At 56.4% G+C, this 27,170-nt stretch overlaps 1 protein-coding gene across 1 annotated transcript; it reads right to left on the reverse strand.

The window, feature by feature from the left end:
* Window positions 1-1,262: 1,262 nt before the first annotated feature.
* On the reverse strand, window positions 1,263-16,657 carry LOC144940942 (sodium/mannose cotransporter SLC5A10-like). Its single transcript, XM_078867453.1, has 15 exons — window positions 16,577-16,657; window positions 14,963-15,034; window positions 13,895-13,999; window positions 11,917-11,976; window positions 11,165-11,269; window positions 10,395-10,500; window positions 7,072-7,152; window positions 6,723-6,928; window positions 6,352-6,487; window positions 6,053-6,160; window positions 4,673-4,823; window positions 4,060-4,228; window positions 2,430-2,642; window positions 2,074-2,158; window positions 1,263-1,474 (listed from the first exon to the last, which is right to left on the reverse strand). The coding sequence occupies exons 1-15, from the start codon at window positions 16,652-16,654 to the stop codon at window positions 1,263-1,265; spliced, it is 1,887 nt and encodes a 628-aa protein (XP_078723579.1). The 5' UTR covers window positions 16,655-16,657.
* Window positions 16,658-27,170: the final 10,513 nt, after the last annotated feature.

Here is a 27,170-nt window from a genome sequence, read left to right on the forward strand (position 1 = left end):
CCCCTGTAAGTGGTGAGGGACCAGCCACTGTGAGCAGTGAGCAACAAGTCGCTAATTGATGAATGGGGCCCTCTGAGTGGGAATGGGTGGCTCGGCTGGCCTACAGGCAGCAGTGATGCCAGTGTCCCAAGCCAGCCATCGGACGTGATGCCAATCTCCCAAGCCACTGCCCAGCAAGGCCAGGGACCACTACTTGGTCGTTTTAGACTTGACATCACAATGGTGCTCGAGTTTGGGTGGTGGGGGCAGGGTTGGGGATTCAGGTGGTACCTGCAGACTTCTGGAACCATGCGCAATCTGCTCACTGACAGAACCTCAGGATCTTTATTCGCTGGATTTCTGGAGTGTGTTTCATACACAACCAATTGTTTTAGCAAGCACATGCATCATGTCAATAAAATCGCCAATGCCAATTAAGGTCCTCGTAAGCAGTAACGTTAACGAGCACTTCGATGAGAATTCGTATGCGTGGAGTGGTGCGATGGGGAGCTTTGCTGGGAGGTGGGGATGTGTCCTGTCGCATTGTGGGGCTGGAGCGGACATTGGCAGTCGATAATCTCGATTCGTTCCATTGACCACATCCTTCTGCAAAACATTTGAGCATTATTGGTTCAACACAAGCAAAATCTATTTTATTTGGGTCTTTAGGTAAAGCCATGTAGATAACTTCAAAGAAAATAATGTGACTTTACCGAAAGACCCAAGGAATATGAATTCCTGAGTCACGAAAGCTTTGAGTCAAGATTTACAAGCAAAACTGTGGACCAGTGCAGCGTCTCATCAGCATGAGTGATGGGATGTGTAAAATATGAATAGGCGCGATGTGTGGCTTCTTTGAGTTGGATTCCATTCCAGACTCGACCAGCACACCAGACGGCAAGACGGCAGCGCAGTCGTGTCGGAGTCCGTACCCGGGAACCTCTCTGTGTGGAGTTTGTATGGTTTCCCCTGCTGTGCGTGGGTTTCCTCTGGGTTTTCTGATTTCCTCTTGTAGCAAAAACACACACATGTTGTCTGGGATTGGCCAAATATCCCAATGCTGAAAAATTACCTACAAATTACTCAACTGGAATTACACAGCAGCAACAATATCACCCCCAAGTGTGAGCTTGGCAGCTCCCTGCTGAACAAGAGTTGAGTTTAATCAATAAACATCCAATCAGATCAGCAGGGCGTCGGATCGTTCTGGCCGAAGTGAGTGCGTAATTATGAGTCCGGTGAGCGTGCTGGTGAGTGGCATCTGCTCCTCGACGGCCACGCCTCTAAGCGAAGTAGCCGTAGAAGTAGATGTTGACGCCGATTAGGACGACGGCGTTGATGCAGCAGACCCGGGCCCACAGGGGCCGCTCGCCCTCATCCCTCGCGGCCTGGCTCCGCGGGGCCACCACGGTGGGGGGCGGCGGGGCCGCATCACCGGCGCACAGTCCCCTGCCGGCCCCCCCCCAGGGGCGAGAGCAGCCAGGCTCCCCGCAACCTGCAGTGGGCGGGGATGGGAGAGGGGACCGTGAGCGCCCGTCCGCTGTGGCAAACACCAGCCACGGAAGCTGCTCCTCCGGCAGTGGCACAAGGGAACCATTGCGGGGCTGCACCTTTACCTCGCCTCCAGTTCACGCGGGGCACGGCGCTCTTCCACGTCGAAAGTCCGGGCCCGAAGATGGGAATTCAACAATCGCAAAGCGAGGAAAATAAAGTGTGTAATGTGAGGGGATCAATGTGACTTGCTTGCTGGCTCTCGTGAGGAGTGCAACGTTGAGGCCGGTTGGCACCTGGGATACCAGGTGTTATAGGCTCGGTACAAAAGGACTTGCGCATTTCTAAAACATATATATGACGTATTTAGTCTTGTATAAACTCGAGACCAGAATGAGTCATTTGCAAGAGTGACCTGTGGCATTCGTGTGCCAGTAGGGGGCGGCGGTTGCTGTGCGCTTCGTCCCAAACGAGTCGCTTGCAGTGGTGCCATTTCCTAACTTGGACTCTGACGCCCCAGCGCGGTGACCTGCGATCGACTTTGTGGGTATTTCCTGTGCGCGTGTGCGGCGGCGGTCGTTGGGTCAGGCCTGGGAGGGTCACCTTTGTGCGGGGGGGTGGTGGCGGGGAGAGTGCGCCGCCGACGCGCGGCCCTGTGCGACGCGGTCCTCCACGTGAGCCCCACCACCTGGCGCGCACACGGCCACAAGGGACCCCCCGTGGAGCCCCCCACTGCTGAGGCAAGTGGTGTTCGCGAGAACCGATGCGTGCCTGCATCGCACGTGAGGAAGTGGTGTGGCCAGGACCATGCCCAGCCACCATTCCCTCCCCAATTCAGATATACACGAATAGACATGGCAATATGTGTGTGTGAGTAGGCACATGAGCACCCTCAGCGCGTGCAAAACCCATCCACGCCATTCATCCTCCCCCCACCCTGCCAACTCCCACCCACCCACCTGGTCGCGTGGCTGTGGCTCGGTGAGGAGGCTGACGGCGACGATGACGATGGCACTGAGGCCGCACAGGATGATGGCGAAGTAGAGGTAGTGCAGGCGGGCGATGGTGGGGCGCAGGTCGGCCTCGCCGCACCGCCCCGGCGGGTGCACAAACTCGAGCACCATGCGCATCACGCCCAGCGCCAGCCCCACCATCATCCCCCAGAAGGCGCCCTGCGAGCACACGCGGGCATCCGCTTCTGCCACATCATCACCATCAACACCATCAACACCATCACCACCATCATCCCCCAGAAGGCGCCCTGTGAGCACACGCGGGCATCAGCTTCTGCCACATCACCACCATCAACACCATCAACACCATCACCACCATCACCACCATCAACACCATCACCACCATCACCACCAACACCATCACCACCATCAACACCATCAACACCACCATCAACACCACCATCAACACCATCAACACCATCACCACCATCAACACCACCAACACCATCAACAACACCACCATCACCACCATCAACACCAGCCCCACCATCATCCCCCAGAAGGCGCCCTGTGAGCACACGCGGGCATCCGCTTTTGCCACAACACCACCATCACCACCATCACCACCATCAACACCATCAACACCACCAACACCATCACCACCATCAACACCAACACCATCACCACCATCAACACCAACACCACCATCACCACCATCATCCCCCAGAAGGCGCCCTGCGAGCACACGCGGGCATCAGCTCCGCTTCTGCCACAACACCACCATCACCACCATCACCACCATCAACACCATCAACACCATCACCACCATCATCCCCCAGAAGGCGCCCTGTGAGCACACGCGTGCATCAGCTTCTGCCACATCACCACCATCAACACCACCAACACCATCACCACCATCAACACCAACACCATCACCACCATCAACACCAACACCACCATCACCACCAACACCATCACCACCATCAACACCAACACCACCATCACCACCAACACCATCATCAACACCATCATCATCAACACCATCATCATCAACACCATCATCACCACCATCACCACCACCAATACCATCAACACCATCACCACCATCACCACCAACACCATCAACACCATCACCACCATCACCACCAACACCACCAACACCATCAACACCATCACCACCAACACCATCAACAACACCACCACCACCATCAACAACACCACCATCACCACCTTCACCATCAACACCAACACCATCACCACCATCAACACCACCCACACCATCAACACCATCACCACCAACACCATCAACAACACCACCACCACCATCAACAACACCACCATCACCACCTTCACCATCAACACCAACACCATCACCACCATCAACACCATCAACACCAACACCACCAACACCATCACCACCATCAACACCATCAACACCATCAACACCATCAACACCATCATCACCATCATCACCAACACCACCACCAACACCACCATCAACACCAACACCATCACCACCATCAACACCAACACCACCACCAACACCATCAACACCATCATCACCAACACCACCACCAACACCACCAACACCATCACCACCATCACCACCATCACCACCGCCGCACGACGTGTGCACCTTTTCGTTGGTGCGTTCCCAGAAGACGGCGAGCACGAACACGGCGGTGACGGGCGGCGCCAGGTAGCTCGTCACCGACTGGATGTAGACGTAGAGCTGCCCGCTGTTGGCGCTTTGTAAGATGGGGATCCACACGAGGCTCGCGGCCACCAGTATCACGGTTACCAGCCTGGGCAGCACGCAGAGACACAGATCCCCTGTGTAACCCACACAGGCTGTCGGGGCAAGTACTGTCAGCGAGCACCTATGAAGGTCAGCACGGCGTAGGAAGGGGTGGTTGATAAACACCTCTGTCTCCCCAATGCTGATGTTTTTTACACCGTGCCAGGTACTAGTTTAAGTCTGGGTCGACCGAGGACCGGTTCAGATATTCGTCACCGATGTTGGAAATGAGTGGAAATCAAACTCGGGTCGCCAGTTTCAAAGCGCAGTGCGTTAACCGATCCGCCACCGCTCCCCACGCACACGGACACTGCAACACACACACAAAACACTCCACAGCGCACCCAACACCTTTCCACCACCGTCGCTCCCACCACCAGCGTCTCGCTCTTCCTCAAGGCAACCGGACCCCGGCGGCACTACTCCCCGCGCACACACGCACACGCACAACCTTCCAACAAGCAGCAGCTCCCGCTCAGAGGCACGGCGCCGGAACTTCTTCCAGATGTCCATGGTGAAGAGTGTGCTGGAAGAGTTGAAGATGGAGGTGAGGGAGGACATGAGGGCAGCCATCATCACAGCGATCATAAGTCCTCGCAGTCCTGCACACACACGAGCACGTACGCAGTGTACTTACAGTAACACGCGCTCTCCGCCACTAAGCGACAGTCACATCACCACGGTGCTTGTGCCAGGCTAGGTGCACTTTGAGGCCATCACATGAAGTATAGAAGGATCACTGTTATTGGTAGGTCACAGAACAGACCCACTGCTAACTTGCTGCGTTGTATCCACCCATAGCTTCGCTCCATGTGAGCGTCGCTCCTCCGCCCTCTGTTGTTGTTGGAGGGCGACTGCCTCCAATTGCCACGTAGCATCCTTCATGAGCCTCCTCCACAGGTGCCGATCTTAATACCGTTGGTACCAGTCATCGGCAGTCCACTCAAATCCACATTCTGTACCACATCAGCCCGTCACTTCTCGAGAGCCTTGCCTGCCAGAGGAGCTCACTAATGGGACCATGTCCAGATTTTCGAAGGTCTGTGAGCTTCTCACACAATTAAATCTGGATCACTAATTAAGCAGAGATGTAGGTCCTGTTATAATTCCTTACACCTGTCGCAGACGGGACAGAGAGTAGGGCGTCTATGCAGGACCGCCTCGTTCTGAAACCAGATTGGGCTCCGCAAGCCTCTCAGCAAGCCGATGTTGAATGATCTTTGTCAAGACCTATACCGGCACACTAAGGAGGGAGATTCCTGATTAGTTATTACAATCTGTGCGGTCCCCCTTCTTAAAAATCGGGGACCAACAGGGCAACCTTCCAATCGTGCAGAATCTGTCCTGCGGACCAGATGGTTGTAATGATGTCGTATATAACATACTGCACAACAAGTTCCATCCTCAACAGTTCGCTTGAGAGGTCACCTCTGCCTAGAGCTTAACCTGATCTCAGGCTATGTATTGCTCTTGACACTTCCTTAACAGATGGGACGTCAGCCAATCACTCACAGGAGGTGGATACTGCCTTCAATATTTCAGACACTTCAGGCCCAGCAGGGTAAACCCAATCTTGCACCATATTTTTATCTGAGGGATTTCCTTTTCCCCAAGATCTCACACAAATGAACATACACGCAGTGTGTGTACGCTCACACACATGCACACACACATCATGTACACATCGTGTATTCACACATCCATCCCCTATGCGTCGTGAGTTGATTTTGTCAGAAACTTTGCGCCGCCTCATTGCGTCTCTGATTCCTAAATGTATGTGCACACATCCCCCCCCCCCCGTGCCACCCACCCTCCATCGCGCACTACTAACCGCTGGGCATGAGTTCAATGACGAGCTTGGGGTAGGCGATGTTGGAGCAGCCGACCTCCGAGCCACACACCTTGCGACACTCGCCCGGGTCCACACAGCCCACAGAGTCTGGGGGCAAGTGGCATGCGAGGGAAGCGAGAGGGTGAGTGAGCGGGTGATTTGAGTGGACGAGGAAGGCGGTGCATCAAGTTAAGAGTGGGGGAGTGGAGTGAGAGCGAATGAGCGAGATAATGATGGGGTGAGTGAAATATTGAATTAATTGTGAGCGAGATAGTGAGTAGTCGAGTGAGGGTACGCACCGGGGTAGAGAGCACGGCTGATCATGCCAGGCATGATGATGAGCCCCATGGGCAGCATCTTGAGGTAGCTCGCCAAAATGGAGCCACCCTTGGCATGGCTCAGGTTCTTGGCGGACAGCGAGCGCTGCACGATCACCTATGCAGACAAAGGCCACCCGTATAGCCGACATAGTCGTTGGGGCAAGTGCTGTTTGCACCTAGAAGGGGGTAGTGTGGCATTTGTCTCCCCAGTGCGGATTCCCATTTACTGCTGAGTCGAGGCCCAGCACCGGTTCAGATATTCACGACATCACCACTCCACCAACGGAACCACGGCCTCGCGCCCGCTTTCGGATGGATGTCCCAGGACTGCGAGAGCGGCTGTCGCGTACCTGGTCCGTGCACCAGTACCAAGTGGCTAGGATGGAGAGGCCGAAGAGCATCCCGGGCCAGGGCAGGTCCCCGGAGCGCGCGTCGCGGAACATGTGCATGGCGTCGGCGCGCGGCAAGTGGCAGCTGGCGTTGGGGATGATGCGCGCTGGTATCGCACGCAGGTAAACCTCCTCCAGCCTCGCGTAGCCCCCGATCTGTCGGAACGCTGCCAACGAGAAGGTGCGAGTGGGGAGCAAGGGGGGTCATGTGAAAGGGTTGCAAGGGGATTGAGTGGAGGGGCAAGGGACTGGGGTGGAGGGGGGGAGCAGAGGGAGAGTCAGAGGGGGTCAGGGAGTGTAGGCCGCATACCGGACACGCTGAGGATCACGGCCCCGATGATCATGATGACCGTCTGCAGCGCATCCGTGTAGATGACGGCAGCGAGGCCCCCTGAGGATCACGATGGGGTGAGGCCAGAGAGACGCAGTCACCACCCCTACTCCACCACCCCTCCTCCACCACCCCATCTCCACCGCCCCTACTCCACCGCCCCTACTCCACCGCCCCTACTCCACCACCCCTACTCCACCACCCCTACTCCACCGCCCCTACTCCACCACCCCTCCTCCACCACCCCTACTCCACCGCCCCTACTCCACCGCCCCTACTCCACCACCCCTCCTCCACCACCCCTACTCCACCACCCCATCTCCACCGCCCCTACTCCACCACCCCTACTCCACCGCCCCATCTCCACCACCCCTCCTCCACCACCCCTACTCCACCGCCCCTACTCCACCACCCCTACTCCACCGCCCCTACTCCACCACCCCATCTCCACCACCCCTCCTCCACCACCCTTACTCCACCGCCCCTACTCCACCACCCCTCCTCCACCACCCCTACTCAACCCCTACTCCACCACCCCTACTCCACCACCCCATCTCCACCACCCCTACTCCACCACCCCATCTCCACCACCCCTCCTCCACCACCCCTACTCCACCGCCCCTACTCCACCACCCCTACTCCACCGCCCCTACTCCACCGCCCCTACTCCACCCCTACTCCACCACCCCTACTCCACCACCCCTCCTCCACCACCCCTCCTCCACCACCCCTCCTCCACCGCCCTTCCTCCACCACCCCTACTCCACCACCCCTACTCAACCCCTACTCCACCACCCCTACTCCACCACCCCTACTCCACCACCCCTACTCCACCACCCCTCCTCCACCACCCCTCCTCCACCACCCCTACTCAACCCCTACTCCACCACCCCTACTCCACCACCCCATCTCCACCACCCCTACTCCACCACCCCTACTCCACCACCCCTACTCCACCGCCCCTACTCCACCCATACTCCACCACCCCTACTCCACCACCCCTACTCCACCACCCCATCTCCACCACCCCTACTCCACCACCCCTACTCCACCACCCCTCCTCCACCACCCCTACTCAACCCCTACTCCACCACCCCTACTCCACCACCCCTCCTCCACCACCCCTCCTCCACCACCCCATCTCCACCACCCCATCTCCACCACCCCATCTCCACCGCCCCTACTCCACCACCCCATCTCCACCACCCCATCTCCACCACCCCTCCTCCACCACCCCTACTCCACCACCCCTACTCCACCACCCCATCTCCACCACCCCATCTCCACCACCCCATCTCCACCACCCCTCCTCCACCACCCCTCCTCCACCACCCCTACTCCACCACCCCTACTCCACCACCCCTCCTCCACCACCCCATCTCCACCACCCCATCTCCACCACCCCATCTCCACCACCCCTCCTCCACCACCCCTCCTCCACCACCCCTCCTCCACCACCCCTACTCCACCACCCCTACTCCACCACCCCTCCTCCACCACCCCTACTCCACCACCCCATCTCCACCACCCCTCCTCCACCACCCCTCCTCCACCACCCCTACTCCACCACCCCTACTCCACCACCCCATCTCCACCACCCCATCTCCACCACCCCTCCTCCACCACCCCTCCTCCACCACCCCTACTCCACCACCCCTACTCCACCACCCCATCTCCACCACCCCATCTCCACCACCCCTCCTCCACCACCCCTCCTCCACCACCCCTACTCCACCACCCCATCTCCACCACCCCTCCTCCACCACCCCTCCTCCACCACCCCTCCTCCACCACCCCTACTCCACCACCCCATCTCCACCACCCCTACTCCACCACCCCTCCTCCACCACCCCTCCTCCACCACCCCTCCTCCACCACCCCTACTCCACCACCCCTCCTCCACCACCCCTACTCCACCACCCCTCCTCCACCACCCCTCCTCCACCACCCCTCCTCCACCACCCCTACTCCACCACCCCATCTCCACCACCCCTACTCCACCACCCCTCCTCCACCGCCCCTCCTCCACCGCCCCTACTCCACCGCCCCTACTCCACCACCCCTCCTCCATCACCCCTCCTCCACCACCCCTCCTCCACCACCCCTACTCCACCACCCCATCTCCACCACCCCTCCTCCACCACCCCTCCTCCACCACCCCTCCTCCACCACCCCTACTCCACCGCCCCTACTCCACCACCCCTCCTCCACCACCCCTCCTCCACCACCCCTCCTCCACCGCCCCTACTCCACCACCCCATCTCCACCACCCCTACTCCACCGCCCCGACTCCACCACCCCTACTCCACCACCCCTCCTCCACCACCCCTACTCCACCACCCCTCCTCCACCACCCCTACTCAACCCCTCCTCTACGACCCCTACTCCACCACCCCTCCTCCACCGCCCCTACTCCACCACCCCATCTCCACCACCCCTCCTCCACCACCCCTACTCAACCCCTACTCAACCCCTACTCCACCACCCCTACTCCACCACCCCTCCTCCACCACCCCTCCTCCACCACCCCTACTCAACCCCTACTCAACCCCTACTCCACCACCCCTACTCCACCACCCCTCCTCCACCACCCCTCCTCCACCACCCCTACTCCACCACCCCTCCTCTACGACCCCTACTCAACCACCCCTCCTCCACCACCCCTCCTCCACCACCCCTACTCAACCACCCCTCCTCCACCACCCCTCCTCCACCACCCCTCCTCCACCACCCCTACTCCACCACCCCTCCTCCACCACCCCTACTCAACCCCTTCTCCACCACCCCTCCTCTACGACCCCTACTCCACCACCCCTCCTCCACCACCCCTCCTCCACCACCCCTCCTCCACCACCCCTCCTCCACCACCCCTCCTCCACCACCCCTCCTCCACCACCCCTCCTCCACCACCCCTCCTCCACCACCCCTACTCCACCACCCCTCCTCCACCACCCCTACTCCACCACCCCTCCTCCACCACCCCTCCTCCACCACCCCTCCTCCACCACCCCTACTCCACCACCCCTCCTCCACCACCCCTACTCAACCCCTACTCCACCACCCCTACTCCACCACCCCTCCTCCACCACCCCTCCTCCACCACCCCTCCTCCACCACCCCTACTCCACCACCCCTCCTCCACCACCCCTCCTCCACCACCCCTACTCCACCCCTACTCCACCCCTACTCCACCATCCCTCCTCCACCACCCCTCCTCCACCACCCCTACTCCACCACCCCTACTCCACCACCCCTACTCCACCAGCCCTGATGGCGCCGGTGATGCGGCCCGTTGGTTTTACCCGCGATGGTGTAGAGTGCTGTCACCACCAGCATGAGCACCGTGGAGAGGTAGAGGTTCCACCCGAGACACACGTGGATGAACAGCGCCCCCGAGTAGAGGTCGGTCTGCGGGCGGGGCGAGGGTGGGCGAGGGGTTGGTTGCGACGTGGCTAGCGCACTGCTCTTATCAACCCGGCATCCCGAGTTGAATTTCCGCTTATGGCTATCAACGGTGACGACAATCTGAACGGGGCGAGGTCCTCTCCCAAGTCAACTCAGTCTTAATTGAGTACTTGGTTTGGCGTGTAATCATCAGCCCTGGTGAGACAAATGCGGCCTGGCGTGGTCCTGGCCACACCACCTCGTACCGTGCTCGCCTGAATAGATGCTCGCTAAGATGAGCACTTGCTTGCCGCAACAGCCCGTTAAGGCTAAAACGGCAGTATTTGTGTGGAGACACAGGGAGTGTGTAACCCGTTAAGGATTAAACGGGCAGTGTTTGTGTGGAGACACAGGGAGTGTGTAACCCGTTCAGGCTAAAACGGGCAGTATTTGTGTGGAGACACAGGGAGTGTGTAACCCGTTCAGGCTAAAACGGGCAGTATTTGTGTGGAGACACAGGGAGTGTGTAACCAGGTGAGAGCCCAAGAGAGTCTCGTGTGCAAGAGTGACCTGGCCACTAACATGACAAGAGCATGAAGTGAGGAGGGGGAGGGTGGGCGCGGAATGTGCGCGGAGTGTGTGTGGGAGAGGCGGGGGGCGCGGGGGAGACGCGGGGCGCGACTCTCACGGAAATCTTGGTGAAGACGGAGAGCAGGAGGGAGAGCGCGGACAGGTACATGCGGATGCGCTCCCCGCCGAAACGCTTCTGCAGGTACTCGGGCATCGTCACGATCTGCAGCCCCACACAGCGCGACGCGCCCTTCGCTGGGACCTGGAGTCGAACCTGATTTGGAGCTCCCAGCCCCGAGCTCACTGACCCACTCTCTCATCCACTCATTCATTCACCCAACCATTCACCGCACTGCAGGTCATCTCACTTCCCCTTCTGCTGCTTCTCTCGCTCTGCTTCACGGTGGAATTCCCTCCTCCCATCGTCGTCCCTTTCCCCCAAGCTCTTAGAATAATAATAATCACTTTGCTCAATGCAAGAAACGCGTGAACCCCCGAACCTATTCCAGAAAACTCAACACATTTGTCAGGGACACTATTTGTGTGTGGTCTTAAAAACAAACGTATCTACTGGGCGACGTTTTAGGCAATGGCCTTTCCTACTCGAAAAGTCGCCTGTTATACATCATGTTTGTAACCCCCCCCCCCCCCCCACAGTGGTATTGGTGAATGTGGTGAGTTGTGTTATTTGTGCACCACTGCCAACGGAGTACAGTATCGCAACTTAGTGCTGTTTGTTGCTGGCTGCTTGACGTTTTGGGCCTGTGTCGACACAGCGAGGCGGCGAGTGGGGGAGTAGGGGCGAGCGGGTTAAAGGAATGGGGGTGGGAGGGGGTGGAGGGGAAAGGGTGTGTGGGGGGGGAGCCCCACCTCTGCTGAGATGTACACGGGCACGAACACCCAGGCGAGCGCCAGGAGCACGTAGGTGGCCTGGGAAGGATCGGAAAGACGCGGTTCGGTGAGGGGGGTAGTGAGGGGGGTAGTGGGAGGGGTAGTGAGGGGGTAGTGAGGGGGTAGTGAGGGGGGTAGTGAGGGGGTAGTGAGGGGGTAGTGAGGGGGTAGTGGGAGGGGTAGTGAGGAGGTAGTGGGAGGGGTAGTGGGAGGGGTAGTGATGGGGTAGTGAGGGGGTAGTGGGAGGGGTAGTGGGAGGGGTAGTGATGGGGGTAGTGATGGGGGTAGTGGGAGGGGTAGTGAGGGGGTAGTGAGGGGGGTAGTGAGGGGGTAGTGAGGGCGTAGTGAGGGGGGTAGTGGGAGGGGTAGTGAGGGGGTAGTGAGGGGGTAGTGAGGGGGTAGCGGGAGGGGTAGTGGGAGGGGTAGTGATGGGGTAGTGGGAGGGGTAGTGGGAGGGGTAGTGAGGGGGTAGTGAGGGGGTAGTGAGGGGGGTAGTGAGGGGGTAGTGAGGGGGTAGTGAGGGGGTAGTGGGAGGGGTAGTGAGGGGGTAGTGGGAGGGGTAGTGGGAGGGGTAGTGATGGGGTAGTGGGAGGGGTAGTGATGGGGGTAGTGAGGGGGTAGTGATGGGGGTAGTGAGGGGGTAGTGAGGGGGTAGTGGGAGGGGTAGTGGGAGGGGTAGTGATGGGGGTAGTGAGGGGGTAGTGAGGGGTAGTGATGGGGGTAGTGATGGGGGTAGTGAGGGGGTAGTGATGGGGGTAGTGAGGGGGTAGTGAGGGGGTAGTGATGGGGGTAGTGAGGGGGTAGTGATGGGGGTAGTGAGGGGGTAGTGATGGGGGTAGTGAGGGGGTAGTGGGAGGGGTAGTGGGAGGGGTAGTGATGGGGGTAGTGATGGGGGTAGTGAGGGGGTAGTGAGGGGTAGTGATGGGGGTAGTGAGGGGGTAGTGAGGGGGTAGTGGGAGGGGTAGTGGGAGGGGTAGTGGGAGGGGTAGTGATGGGGGTAGTGAGGGGGTAGTGAGGGGGTAGTGAGGGGTAGTGATGGGGGTAGTGAGGGGGTAGTGAGGGGTAGTGATGGGGGTAGTGAGGGGGTAGTGAGGGGGTAGTGAGGGGTAGTGATGGGGGTAGTGAGGGGGTAGTGAGGGGGTAGTGAGGGGGTAGTGCGTGCGCGCGCCTGCGAGTCCCGTGAGATGCGGGGGGTTGGTGCAGTGGGGTGGGGTGGCCGCGTTTGGTGTGAATCGACCGTGCGACTCTAGAAGCGTGTCTCACTGCCCGTTAAGACCTCGCGGCTCAAAATTAAATGATGTTTTAAACCGTTAAAACACTTGGGAACATACTATAAGAACAATAATGCCAATTTGTAACGCGAAGAGGAACCACAGACGAGTGGGAGACAGTAGCGCCAGAGCTCTGCGGCCCTCTATGTATTAAGGTGCTATTGGCAAATGAATGAGTGTTTGCATGTGGGAGGAAACTGGAGTACCCTGAGAAATCCCACACGTGCGAGGGGCCAACACTCGATCGGCCTATCCCATGTTGATATAGAACAGGTGTCTTCCAGATTTGAAGCTTTCGTGACTGCAAGGATTCAGTTCTTTCGGTAAAGTCACGTAGGTAAAAAATGAACTTAAAATTATTTTTATTAATTTTAATTTCATTTTTTACCTACGTGACTTTACCGAAAGGAATAAGAGTATAGGTGTCTTCCACACGTTGCTCGACCGCCGTCTGCTGGCGAGCCGGGGTATGGCTCCTCGATGCCCACAGAAAATAAATTCACAACTTTTGTGTGATGCACCAACCATCACTGACTCCACAGTGCTGCATCACAGGCGAGTGCCACCACCGTCCGGCTTCAAATGCCTCAACTCAGCCGAGCCTTTCCCTTAACGTCTTCTTAACACCGCCCAACGCCCCATACAGATCCCGCGCTGGTGTGTGCCCAGTACGGGGTGGTCCCTACGTTCCACTCGAACCCCGCCACCGCGATGCCGCTTGCTGCGCCGGTCCCCGCGAGGCCGATGAAGAGCCCCGAGCCCTCGCTGCTGGCGAACAGAGACGCTCCGATCTGCGCAGACGCGGGGGGACATGGGGACTCACCTCAACCTCCACTCTGCTGCTCCTCCACCCCACTGGGGCAAGCCTGCACCCAGCCCCCCTCCCCTTACCGGTCCCCACCCAGCCCCTTCCCTTGATGTTGATTTTATTATTCGCACAAGAATAGTTAGTGAAAAACAAACAGTGCAAATAAAAATAAACAAGGTCAAAAGGTGTGCAAGTGAGGTTGGAAACTCAAGAGGGGTATATGAAACCCACTCCAAAAAAATAACAATGTTTTTACAAAACAGATTGTTCGATCGATTAAACAAATCATACTAATTACAATTAAACATGTTAAACTCAGTGTTCAAAAAACGATGTGTTTGCGTGCGCATGTGTGCTTATGCGTGTGTGTGTGTGGGAGTTAGGCTACATGGAGGAGACTACTGGGTAGTTTGGCTCATCAGGCTGACCCGGAATCTATGCTTGAAGTTATTGAGGGATGATGATATTTTGGCAATGTGAAGATAAGAATTTCAGAGTAGTGAACCTCTGTATCTGATGCAGAATTGACTTTGTGTGGTGCGGCAGTGGGGAGGGTGAAGGTTCTATCGGAGTGTCTTGTGTTGTATGCATGGAATTTGGAATTAACCTGAAAGCATACTTTGCACGGTGTCGGTGTCTTGGAGTTAAGTGCATTTAGAGATGAACGTGCATATTTTGAGTATATTGATGTTGTAGATGGACATGATATTGAGCTTCTTGAACATTGGGGCAAATGGTGCCAAGTAGTTAGATGAGGTGGCCAGTTCTTTTGCATGGTGTAATTCATGTAGGTAGGAAGAATATGTATTAGCCCAGACAATATTGCGGTAGATGAGATATGGGTAAATTAAGCTGTAGTATAGAGTATGTAGCATAGTTAGGAAACAACCCTGATGAACCAAACCAGCCCCTCCCCTGACCGCCCCCACTCAGCCCTTCACCTTACCGGCCACCACGCCATGTCCCTCCCGGCGAGGAAGTAGCCCTGCAAGGTGTTGCGGCTCACGCGGCACGATGACTACAAGGAGCCCGGGGGGGGGGGAGGGAATGGTACATAGTCGGTCTCGTCCTGAAGATGGCCCAGATCCGAAAGCGCCGATCGACACCGCTGAGCCCGGGGTTCGACCCCAGGCAACGCGGCTCGTAATATATGACACGGGAGCTGTGGCAAGTTGATGCTCTCAGCCCTGGCCACCGATGATTACTCTTCATTTGGATAAATTCCCACTAAATTGTGAGAATTAAAAACATATCAAAAATACGAAAAATGAAAATAGCACATGATTCACGACGGCGCTAATGATTATCTTGAGTTAAATATTCAGAGCATCGGGTTGATCATCGTATAGAGGATGACGTGTGGGAGAGTGCCCTCCCTTGCTGTGAAAGGACAACAAAGCCACTTGAATGGCTGCGAGAGAGGTTATGTGAAACCCTCTTCCACGGGCCACTCTGTGACACAGATTAGGTGGTGCTCTGTGAGATTTCCTAATGGATTCCTGGCATCAGGACGTCATGTCGATAGTACCTCTGGAACATGTATGAGTTATTTTTGCTCCGGCGAGTTTGCACTACCACCCTACGATTTTCTGTAAGTCTATAGATATATCTGTAACTCTATGCACCTCCATGTAACTCTATGTAACTACAATGCCCTGTAACTGCCAGCACTGCACAAGGTAATGAATTGTGATCGTCCTTGTGACAGAGTTGCTCAGCTCAATGCACCTCACCATCTGAGATAAAGTCTGTGTCTGTCAAGTTGGCAGGGCCAATGAGCCAATGAAAATCCGAGACAGCACAAGCCGCTGCTCACGGCCACGAATTGGTGACTCATTGTCCAAGGCGCGCGCCCCCTGTTAACGCGTAACGGAGCAGACTGAATGCATGCGCCCCAGCTCGTCAGGAGTTAAACCCGCTGAGTGCGTGTGTGGGAGACTGCGTGGGAATAGCGGCAGGTGTTATAGGCTCGGGCCACGAGATGAGCATCGGATGGCAATACAGCAAGCCAGCTGTGTGGAGTGTGACGTGTTACCTCCTCGCATGCGTGGGTTTTCTCCTGCACACGGGGCTCGAATTAAACATTCATTGGCCCAATAAGCCGAACGCAGCAGCGCGTTTTTGTAACAGTTGAGGGTCTTGTGTCATCTTCCCTGGATACAGAGAATCATTACCTTAATGACAAGCAGTCGCGCACCCTCACCCACCCTCACCCACCCTCATCCACCATCACTGGACCTGCCGCGACCGCCCCAATCACTCGCCCACCCTCAATCATCCTCACCGACGCCCATACTCACCCATCCTCACTGACCCTCACCGACCCTCACTCACCCTCACTCTCCATCATCTTGCCCCCTCCCTCACCTCCTCCTTCCGCGCTCACCCCATGCCACCACACTCACCCCACGCTCACCCCATGCCCCCACGCTCACCGCACGCACCCACGCTCACCCCACGGCCCTACGCTCACCCCATGCCCCCACACTCACCCCACGCACCCACGCTCACCCCACGGCCCCACGCTCACCCCACGCTCACCCCACGGCCCCACACTCACCCACACGCCCACGAGGACGTTGAGCGCGAAGTAGGCGGCGATCACCACGATGTCGGCGGTGCTGAATGAGGCGCCCATCCCGTACCCGGGCTCTGTCTCGTTCCCCGGGCGGTGGCTGCTGCTGTTCCCCTCCTCCATCTCGGCCCTTGCTGCTGCTGCTGCTGTCGCCTCCAGCACGCAAGTGGGACGAGGTGAGGCCCCTCGCGGCGGGGCCGGTGAGGGGGGACAGGATGGGAGGGGGGACACCGGGACACGCATCGCCGCGCAATTGACAACACCCCCCTCGCCCCAGCGCCGGCTTGCCGAGCTCCGTCCCCCGTGTTTGTTCCCCTCGTTAACCCCTCGCGGGGATCACGGAGGGGGCGGAGGGAGGTAATGGTCTGGAAAAGTCGGAGTGGTGGATAGTGGTGCCATGTGTCGCCCGGCCGTGCCCGTGTGTTATCTCATCGTACAGGGCACATCCACCTGTCACGACCTCCCACCACCAACAGGCAGACTCACACACACAGCTGCTACACTCACCCAAACAGGCAAAGACAAAGATCTAACATTTTTACCTAAACACACTGTTGGGACAAGTGCTGTTAGCGAGCACATATGAAGGCCGGCACGGCACAAGAGGGTGGCCAGCACCACGCCTGGCTACCTTTGTCTCCCCAGTTCTGACGTTTACTCATTGCACCTGGCACTCATTTGAAGCTGAGTCGACCTAGGGGAGGCCCAGGACTGGTTCAGATATGTGTTTGCTGTGTACGTGTCGTTTGCCTCTCTGGGTGCCCTTACAAACGAGACGCAATGGATTCTCCAGGTGAACAGTTGAATAAATGATAAACACAAATACGTGCTGAGGCTGCAAGAGAAACGGAGCTCACCGGTAATCGGCTCGGGAAGAGGGCCGAGTGCCTCATGAGTTCGCACGAAGCAGGTGACCCGGATTCACACAGTGACTGTGCACAGGAGTTGGCTTCCTCCCGTGGCTGTCTCCACATAAAACATCCTTTTTTACACATCCCATCAGCCACCCGGTTTTCCGGGAGTGGATACTTCCAGCAGCAAGCACAACTCTGTAGCGGTGTTACAGCAAGGAGCCTCCTCTGTTATAGATGGGTCTTGGTTCGATGCAAAACTCTGGAATCCACAACGCAGAATATTCACTCGCGTCACTGTAGAGAATATAAATAACAAACTAACGACGCAGCCAATTTGCCTCCTTCACATTTCCGTATCTCCACTTAAAGACCGTTGGTTCAAGCAAGCCTCACTGCTGATGAGATACTGACTATCGAAACCGGTAAAGATATTTGCTCGTGTTGAACCACTGCTGTTGAAATGATGCACTCCCACTGAGGGCTGTGTGTGGAGCCGCGGGTGGACGGATGCGGGAGGAGGAGGAGGCGGCGCTCTCCTCCTGCTCGCTGGGCGGTCCGATGCTTCCCTCTACCGGGCCCACGTGGCGGTAACTGCGGAGAGTCGTGGCTTCAAGCGCAAAGTGTATTTGTGTCGTCAGGTAAAAACCTAGGATACCAGGATGGGTCTCATTTTCAGGAGTGACTCGGGACATGAGTCTGCCAGTCGGGCGCAATGTTTGCTGCTGGGTGTAGAGTCCCAATCGCGTAATTTGCGGGTAACTTTTACATTTGGCAAATGTGGACCCTGACGTTGGCACGCAATGGTCTACTCTTGCGAATGACGTCAGGGGGTCTTTCACATCCACTGCGAATCATCAGCGCATCGTGGCATTGTGGTGAATGACACCCGCAGTAATAACCAGGGCAGCCGCTGCATTTGAACGTCTGCAACACGTGGCGAATGCGCTACCGCTGGGCCACGCGTCCACCCACTCATGCGACCATCTCAGTTGGATTTTGAGCCGATGCTAGACATTCGACATTTCCGTGGCAGAATCTGGCGTTTTAATATGTTGGACAACCACTGTCGATATCCACTCGCTGTGACGGTCCTGATTGTATTGCTCCCAAGAGGATTATGATCGTCTGAGTTAAACTCGCGTATGGCGGGGTAACGTGTGGGTACGCGCACCTCTCCAAACACGTCTGGTGAGCGAGTATACCAAATTCCCTCTCGATCTCCCTCTAGTGGAGGCCCTACCGTCAGCATTGGGGTGAGCGAGCACTTGCAGTGCCGCGCCTTTGCTCGCCGTCTCGCTCTCTCTGCTCGCTACGCGCGAATCTCGGCTGCCTCGTTTGGCGCCCATTGTCGAGTTCGGCGCTGGCTCAGCGGTGGAGCGAACAATCCGAAAGTCGCGAGATCGAATTCTGATTGGGGGTTGACTCAACCCACCATCCTTCCCGCCGGAGTCGATAAAATAAGTTGAACTTTTTGGATAAGTGGTAGTTGTCTTGTGCGTGTGTGTACTTGTGTGTGTGTACTTGTGCGTGTGTGTACTTGTGTGTGTGTGTACTTGTGTGTGTGTGCACGTGTGTGTGTGTACTTGTGTGTGTGTACTTGTGTGTGTGTGTACTTGTGCGTGTGTGTACTTGTGTGTGTGTACTTGTGCGTGTGTGTACTTGTGTGTGTGTACTTGTGCGTGTGTGTACTTGTGTGTGTGTACTTGTGTGTGTGTACTTGTGTGTGTGTGTGTACTTGTGCGTGTGTGTACTTGTGTGTGTGTACTTGTGTGTGTGTACTTGTGTGTGTGTGTACTTGTGTGTGTGTACTTGTGTGTGTGTGTACTTGTGTGTGTGTACTTGTGCGTGTGTGTACTTGTGTGTGTGTACTTGTGCGTGTGTGTACTTGTGTGTGTGTACTTGTGTGTGTGTACTTGTGTGTGCGTGTACTTGTGTGTGTGTACTTGTGTGTGTACTGGTGTGTGCGTACTTGTGTGTGTGTGTACTTGTGTGTGTGTACTTGTGTGTGTGTACTTGTGTGTGTGTACTTGTGCGTGTGTGTACTTGTGTGTGTGTACTTGTGCGTGTGTGTACTTGTGTGTGTGTACTTGTGTGTGCGTGTACTTGTGTGTGTGTACTTGTGTGTGTACTGGTGTGTGCGTACTTGTGTGTGTGTGTGCGTTCGAGATGAATATTGTTGTGCAAGCTCACTTGTCGGCGTATTGGGTGACACCGAACACCCCTCGCGACGAGGGGTCCGCGCCATGGCGCCCCGGGGTTTCCAGAGGTCGCGTCTGTAACTCGAGAGACGAAATTATCATCGCAGAGGCGGAGTGAGGCATCATCGGTGGAGACGACATCCGAGTGTGCACCATGGGGCCCTGCTTGTTATCAGATTCAGTCTTCAATTGGCTCATGAACAGTTACCCATTCGTTCCATGAAAAAGGAGCATTGTCCGAAACGTCACCTATTATATATATCGTTGCTGGCCCTTGGCGTTTTAAACCCGTGCTCAGCAAATGCGACAATAAACATCTCGATATGTCTCTCACGAGGCCACGCCTCCTCGTCGTCGTTGCTGGCGAGCACGGCGCCGGTAGCCCGAGTCCGCGTGCCACGGGAGACGCCGCGGGCCAAGAATCGCACGAGCTGATTCTTCTCACGCAGAGAATATTCATGGAAGAGAGAGGAGGACTCAGTGGCGCGAGGACGACCCACAGACGAGTGGGAAGGCAGCGGCAGTGAGCCGGTGGTGGAGAAGAAGTTCACAACATTCGTGTGCTCCACCAACTCTCGCTGCCCCCACACAATGGCGGAGCCAGGATTTTCAGGTAGCGGGGGGGGGGGCAACCCCTCCAGCAATGAAACATGATAGAGGAGTTGTTAGTAAGAAGTAAGGACTTGTCCCTTGCTTTTTATTCGACGCGTGTGCGGCGATGGCGCAGCCGTCGATCGAGGGTCGAATTCGAACAGCGTCGTGTGATCGGCATCGCGCTCCCTGAAGGTGAATATCCTGTGTACGCAACTGCGCACAATTCTGGGTCACTTATAACTGATTTGCCGTTACCTATTGCCAATTATGGACTGAGACTATTGTACGATCATCTCATAGAGTCCCTGGCACTTAATAATATGCTACACAGTGGTAGTGGGGGTCGCAAAATGCCGATTTGTTACTAATAAAACCCAATGATCCGATTGGATCATTGGGGGGGGGCACGTGCCACCCCCCCCCACTGGCTCCGCCAGTGCCCCCACAGTGCTGGATCACAGGTAACCCACCGCCGCCCTGCGAACCACGCCGCTGACGTGCCCGGGGGGGTGTGACGGGGCTTCGATGCGGGGCTCCGGCAGGGGGCGCGAGCGCCTCCCCAGCCGCCCCCATGAGCCCGTCCCCCTGCACTCGGCCCCCCTCCACTCGACCCCCTCCACTCGGCCCCCCTCCACTCGGCCCCGCGCGGCGCCCAGTGGTGCGAGGGAGGGAGGGCGAGTCCATCCATAGGACTACCGCGTTTGACTTACCCACAAATTGGTGATCATTTTATCGAACCCAAAAAGAGGGATAATGATGAGCTGATTCAACCTCCAATCAGGATTTGAACTTGCAACCTTCCGAGAACGAGCCGCTCGCTCGAACCAGGTTCGTGAGTAGTGCAGTGTAAGTGAGTCGTGTAGTGAGTCGTGTAGTGAGTGGTGCAGTGTGAGTGAGTCATGTAGTGAGTAGTATAGTGTAAGTGAGTGGTGTAGTGAGTAGTGTAGTGCAAGTGAGTCGTGTAGTGAGTCGTGTAGTGAGTGGTGTAGTGTGAGTGAGTCGTGTAGTGAGTAGTGTAGTGTAAGTGAGTGGTGTAGTGAGTAGTGTAGTGCAAGTGAGTCGTGTAGTGAGTCGTGTAGTGAGTGGTGTAGTGTGAGTGAGTCGTGTAGTGAGTAGTGTAGTGTAAGTGAGTGGTGTAGTGAGTAGTGCAGTGTAAATGAGTCGTGTAGTGAGTAGTGCAGTGTAAGTGAGTCGTGTAGTGAGTAGTGAGTAGTGCAGTGTAAGTGAGTCGTGTAGTGAGTAGTGCAGTGTAAGTGAGTTGTGTAGTGTAAGTGAGTCGTGTAGTGAGTAGTGCAGTGTAAGTGAATGGTGTAGTGAGTAGTGCAGTGTAAGTGAGTCGTGTAGTGAGTAGTGCAGTGTAAGTGAGTCGTGTAGTGAGTAGTGCAGTGTAAGTGAGTCGTGTAGTGAGTAGTGCAGTGTAAGTGAGTCGTGTAGTGAGTAGTGCAGTGTAAATGAGTCGTGTAGTGAGTAGTGCAGTGTAAGTGAGTCGTGTAGTGAGTAGTGAGTAGTGCAGTGTAAGTGAGTCGTGTAGTGAGTAGTGCAGTGTAAGTGAGTCGTGTAGTGAGTAGTGCAGTGTAAATGAGTCGTGTAGTGAGTAGTGCAGTGTAAGTGAGTCGTGTAGTGAGTAGTGCAGTGTAAGTGAGTCGTGTAGTGAGTAGTGCAGTGTAAGTGAGTCGTGTAGCGAGTAGTGCAGTGTAAGTGAGTCGTGTAGTGAGTAGTGCAGTGAGTAGTACGTGTGCAGTGAGTGCTCGATGACGGGGTGAAGTCAGGTGATGAGGTGGGGCTGTCGACAATGAGCGTGGAGTTACGTGAAGGGGTTGGCTGGGCGATGGGGAGAGGCTTTACATGATCACGAATCAGACAAGTCAGTCCCTCCCGTATCTGCTCTTACACATCCCATCAGTCACGTGGCCTTCTGGGAGTGCACGATTTCAGTCGTGTTGGTTTATTACAAGCAACCTCTGGACCGTTTTAAACATTCAGTGCCTCATCAGCAGTGTCAGGCTTGCTGAAACCAAGGGTGTGCTTGTGGTGTATGTATGTTGAACTTCTTTCGCACCGTATGTAGCCAACCGTGCTAATCGGCGAGTGTGGTTTGTGTGCGGGGGAAGGACAACAAACGAAACACACAAAATCAATGGCGCTGAAAAAATCACTCCCATGAGGCGGCGCGGCTGGTGGGATGTGTAAGAATGCGTTGATGTGGAGGGACAGACGTGGGAAGATCGCGACGTGTCGGCTCAGTGATTGCGTAACACATTCTAGATTTGAAGTTTTCGTGACTGCAAGGATCCATACTTTTGTTTTTTTCGGTAAAGTCACGTAGGTGAAACATTAAATACATTTAAATGAAAACAACTAAATTAAGTCACGACGTTTCGAAAGCAACACAAGCCTCCGTCTTCAGGTGGATCCGCCACAGTAAAATTGCTGTAGTGAATAAAATTGAGTTATTTTCATTTTAATTTGTTTAATTTTTTACCTACGTGACTTTACCGAAAAAACAAAAAGTATCGTGTTATATTCTCCAGTGACGTTCGTGATGGTGTTGAGATGATGTAGGCAGTGGTGGAAATGTGTATTGTAGAGTTGCCACTGAAATATCTTCCTCCTGCAGCCGAGTTCACAGCCACAAAGACATTCACACCCCGTCACCCTCATCCACACACTCTCACCCACACTCGCACGCACACGTTACCCACCCTATCACACATTCACACCCCGTCACCCTCATCCACACACTCTCACCCACACACGCCCTCTCACGTTACCCACCCTATCACACATTCACACCCCGTCACCCTCATCCACACACTCTCACCCACACTCGCACGCACACGTTACCCACCCTATCACACATTCACAAACCGTCTCACACTCACCCACACACCCTCACCCACACACGCACGCACACGTTACTCACCCTATCACACATTCACACCACGTCACCCTCATCCACACACTCTCACCCACACACTCTCACCCACACACTCTCATCCACACACTCTCACCCACACACGCACGCACACGTTACCCACCCTATCACACATTCACAAACCGTCTCACACTCACTCTCACTGCTGTTTCCCCTCTGCGGAGACCCCGCACTGCAGGGATAGGAGGAGCCGTTGTGAGCCGTGCCGGTGCGTGTGTGCGGTGCGCGTGTGCGGTGCGGTGAGCAGAGTGCCGGGGTGGGTGCAGACCGACCGCCGCGTAGCGTGCACATCGTCACCAATGGGTGTCGGTGGTGGAGGCAGGGCCAGGTGACAGCGGTTGAGTCATTGCCTTCCCGGCCACGCAGATTACTGCAGGGCGGGTTTCATACGGCACCAGGCTCGCCACTGAAACATACGCGGCGCTAGGGGGGGCTCACGGAACTGGGAGTGGAGCCCTCGGCCCGCCGGCCGCCGCGTGATTGATCCGCGACGGCCTCAGCGGCCGTGGCAGACATCGCGAGCGGCTCCGAGGCGTGGGCGAAACTCGTGGCGGCGGAGACGAGGGCGGCGCGGCTCACAAACCGGCCTGGCCGGCACGCCCTGCCCAGCTCGGTTTCTCTCACCGCCACCACCGCCGCCACCGCCACGACACTGTCCGAGTCGCGTCGATTGAGATCACGCACGTTAACCAACACCACTCAATGCAGTCGTCAATGACACTCTGGCCAAGGTGACGTTTCGGGCGGTGGCCTTTTCCTCAATTGTTAAGGGCCATTGCCCAAAACGTTGCCTCCCAGTACATTTCGCTCTCACTCGTTCTGCAATCACTCGCACTACACTACACACGACGTATATTTACCATTTAAAGCAGTATTATTGCCTTTCATAGTTCATGAAGTGATATTGCCTGAAACGTCGCCTATTATATCGTTTTCCTTTTAAGGCCACAGTGTTATCGACGAATGTTGTGTTGAGTTTGTTTCATCACGATGCTTGTGCACCACAGCCAAGGCAGCAGCACCATATGACACGAGCACTGCCCGCGCATTTGCGTGAAGCATAACCTCAATGAGAAGCAAGTGATGTGGATTCCGCGACTGTTGCAATCGGCCTGAGGTTCTTAGCGTGACGATTCTGCGAGAAATCTGTCCGTGGACGCGTCGACAGGAAGAATTCGCCCTCGTTGTGTTCACAGCGCTGAGCTGCAGTTGGCTGTGAACAAGCGGTGTACTGAGCTACGTGTGGGGAGCGGTGGCGCAGCGGTTAGCGCGCTGTGCTACGAACCCGGCGACCAGTGCCATTCCCGCTCACGATCAATAACAGTGGCGAATATCTGAACCGGTCCTAGGCCTCCCCTAAGTCGACTCAGCCTCAAATGAGTGCCTGATGCGATGTGTACAAATTGCCACTGGGGAGGCAAAGGCGGCCGTGCGTGGTCAGGGCCACCGACCTCCTCGTGTCCCATGCCGGCCTTCATTGGTGCTCGATAACAGCATGTGCCACAACAGTCTGCTAAAGGTCTTTGTCTTTGTACTTAGCTACGCGAGCCTTGAACCAGTCGTGATGGGCTGATTATTTTGTATTGTCCATTAACAGGAGTTTGGTTTTGCGTGGGATTTTCCTTCTTCTGGCTACCTAGCAGCCCAAACTCTACACCCGGCATTGGCAAGGAGTCCCCGTACAAGCAAACACGCATCAAGCAGACTCAATTCTGGCTATCACCTGAAGAAGCTGGCTGTAATCAGCAGCGAAACGTCGTACTCGAATTGTAAATGTTGTGAGTTTCCTCTCCAATGCACCGCTGTGCTGAAGTAGTAACGAATTGGCACTTTTTGTTTACATGACAAACCTTACTAATTGGCTATGTCCGGTGGTGGCGAGTTTAACGGCACATTTATATTTACGCGATCTAACCCAAAAACACGTGATCAACCTGCTTAATTTCCGACGTGTGGTGAGATTGGGCGCGCTCGGGGTGCCTCGTGAAAGAGGCGATTTCAAAGCACCACGAGACGCAGTCGTTCCGACAAATATTTTCAACGGTGGCATTTCAAGATGTGTTGTCAGCAAGTATGGCATTCACAGCGGGGCACGCATGGGGCGGGGGCCGGGGTGGATGGGTGGGGGCGCAGTGCTGGAGGGCCTCGCCTTTGGGGAGCGGTGGCGCAATAGTTAGAGCAATGCGCTACGAACTCGGAGACCTGAATTCGAAACGCGCTCACCACCAACATCGGTGACGAAGATTTGAACAGGTGTGGTGGGTAAACATCAGCTTTTAGAAGGCAAAGGCGTCCGTCCGTGTATGGTAAAGGCCATCCCACCCCCTCGTGTGCCGTTCCTGCCTTAATAGGTGCTTGCTTACAGCACTTGCACCAAGAGTATGTTAAAGACTATAAGGGGAGCTTTGTCCTGCCTGCGCTAGATGCTAGGGTGGCCGTCTTTTCCACGCAGAGCGAGCCCGGGCACGGGTCTAGACAGTCCGCCTCGAATTCTCGCCACCACTGTCTAGTCTCCTGCGATCTCGGTACAAATCAATCCCTGCCGCCCGAACACAGCAGACGCCGATTCCTGGACCATCCGGATCAAACCCGGACAAATGGCGACCCCAGGTGACAGTGAGTGACAATTCCCCTCGATTCGTTTCGCATTGCATGAAGGCGGTGGCAGTTTGGGGGGGGAGCAATCGATGGAGCTCGTCTGGGTAGCGGCCTCTGCGCGGCCCCGCGGCCCAGCCACGGAGTTTTCTGCAGGAAACTCGCGGATCTGGCAGCTCTTGGGAACGACCCCCTGGGGGAGGCAGGGGAAGGGAGAGAAGGGCGGGGCAGGGGGCAGTTGGAGGGAGGGGGCTGCAGCTGGAGGTTGGGGGGGGCAGCTGGGGAGGGGGGGTCTTGGATATTTGAACAGTCACGTGACGCCGGGAGGTTGGGGGAGAAGTTTAGAATCATAACAAGAGCAGTGATTGGCTGGGGGCCTGCGAAGTGAGCGCGGGGACCGAAATAACGAGGCGGAGCATTCGCCTCCTCCACCTCCATCCGTCCCCCCACAAAATACAATTCAAGTATTTATTTGCACATTCCATCAGCGACACGACCTGCGAGCGCATAGTTTCAGCACCATTGGCTCGGCACAATAAAATTCTGGGCCGATTTCGACATTTAGTGTTTGATCAGCAGTCGGGCTCGCTTGAGTTCATGCTACAACACGAGCACGCGTCTCCCGGCACCCGCCGATCGCCGTGAAACGGATCACGGGGCCCATCGCCCGTGCCGCCCTCCTCGCCGTCTCCCTTCCCCGTGCGCTGCCGCGCCGCTCTGTCTTTGTGAGCCGAGCGCTGCGCTCTGCTGCTGCTGCTGCTTGGAGGCGATGCTTGGACGGACATAGCCCCACCCGTGCCACGGGCAGACAATGATCCCCGGTGTCGTTGTTTACAGACTTTTCGGGCTAGTGCTGTGAGCAAGCACCTTTGAAGACCGGCACTGCATTCAAGAAGGTGGATGGCCAACATCACGCCGGGTCGTCTTTGTCTCCCCAGTACTGATGTTTACACACCGCACCATATTCTCATTTGAGTCCACATACACACATAGACAAATATCCCCCCTATAGCCTTGAACAGAATGTTAGGGCACAGACGTATAGACACAGACACACACGGACGTGGAAACTCGAACTCACATCCACACGCGAGCCACTCCTATTGCCCTCGCCCCGCCCTTATTCTCCCTCGGGGAAGACCCCCCCCCCCTCAGACCGCGTCCCACAATCCAAGCCGAGCTCCACCTGGCGCGACTCCACCGACCCCCCTACTCCCCCCGCTCCCTCCTCCACCAACCGCCCCCCCGCCAACACTGCCCCCCAACTCACTCGTCTCGCCACGCCCGGGTCGCTGCTACTGCTGCAGGTTTACCGGCGCGGGAATAATGTGTGATGAACCGCACCACCATCATCCCATCAACACCTCCCACCACAATCCTCCCATCATCCTCCTACCACGATT

This window comes from Lampetra fluviatilis, chromosome 23, assembly GCF_964198595.1.
Source record: "Lampetra fluviatilis chromosome 23, kcLamFluv1.1, whole genome shotgun sequence".
NCBI classification, from domain to species: Eukaryota; Metazoa; Chordata; class Hyperoartia; order Petromyzontiformes; family Petromyzontidae; genus Lampetra; species Lampetra fluviatilis.

Coding starts and splice junctions, on each gene's coding strand:
- LOC144940942 (XM_078867453.1), bottom strand. CDS start 16,654: ATGGGCGCCTCATTCAGCACCGCCGACATCGTGGTGATCGCCGCCTAC. Junction 11,270..11,916: donor CCGTGTACATCTCAGCAGAG/GTGGGGCTCCCC, acceptor GTGGGGCTGCAG/ATCGTGACGATGCCCGAGTA. Junction 6,161..6,351: donor CAGCCGTGCTCTCTACCCCG/GTGCGTACCCTC, acceptor ACTTGCCCCCAG/ACTCTGTGGGCTGTGTGGAC.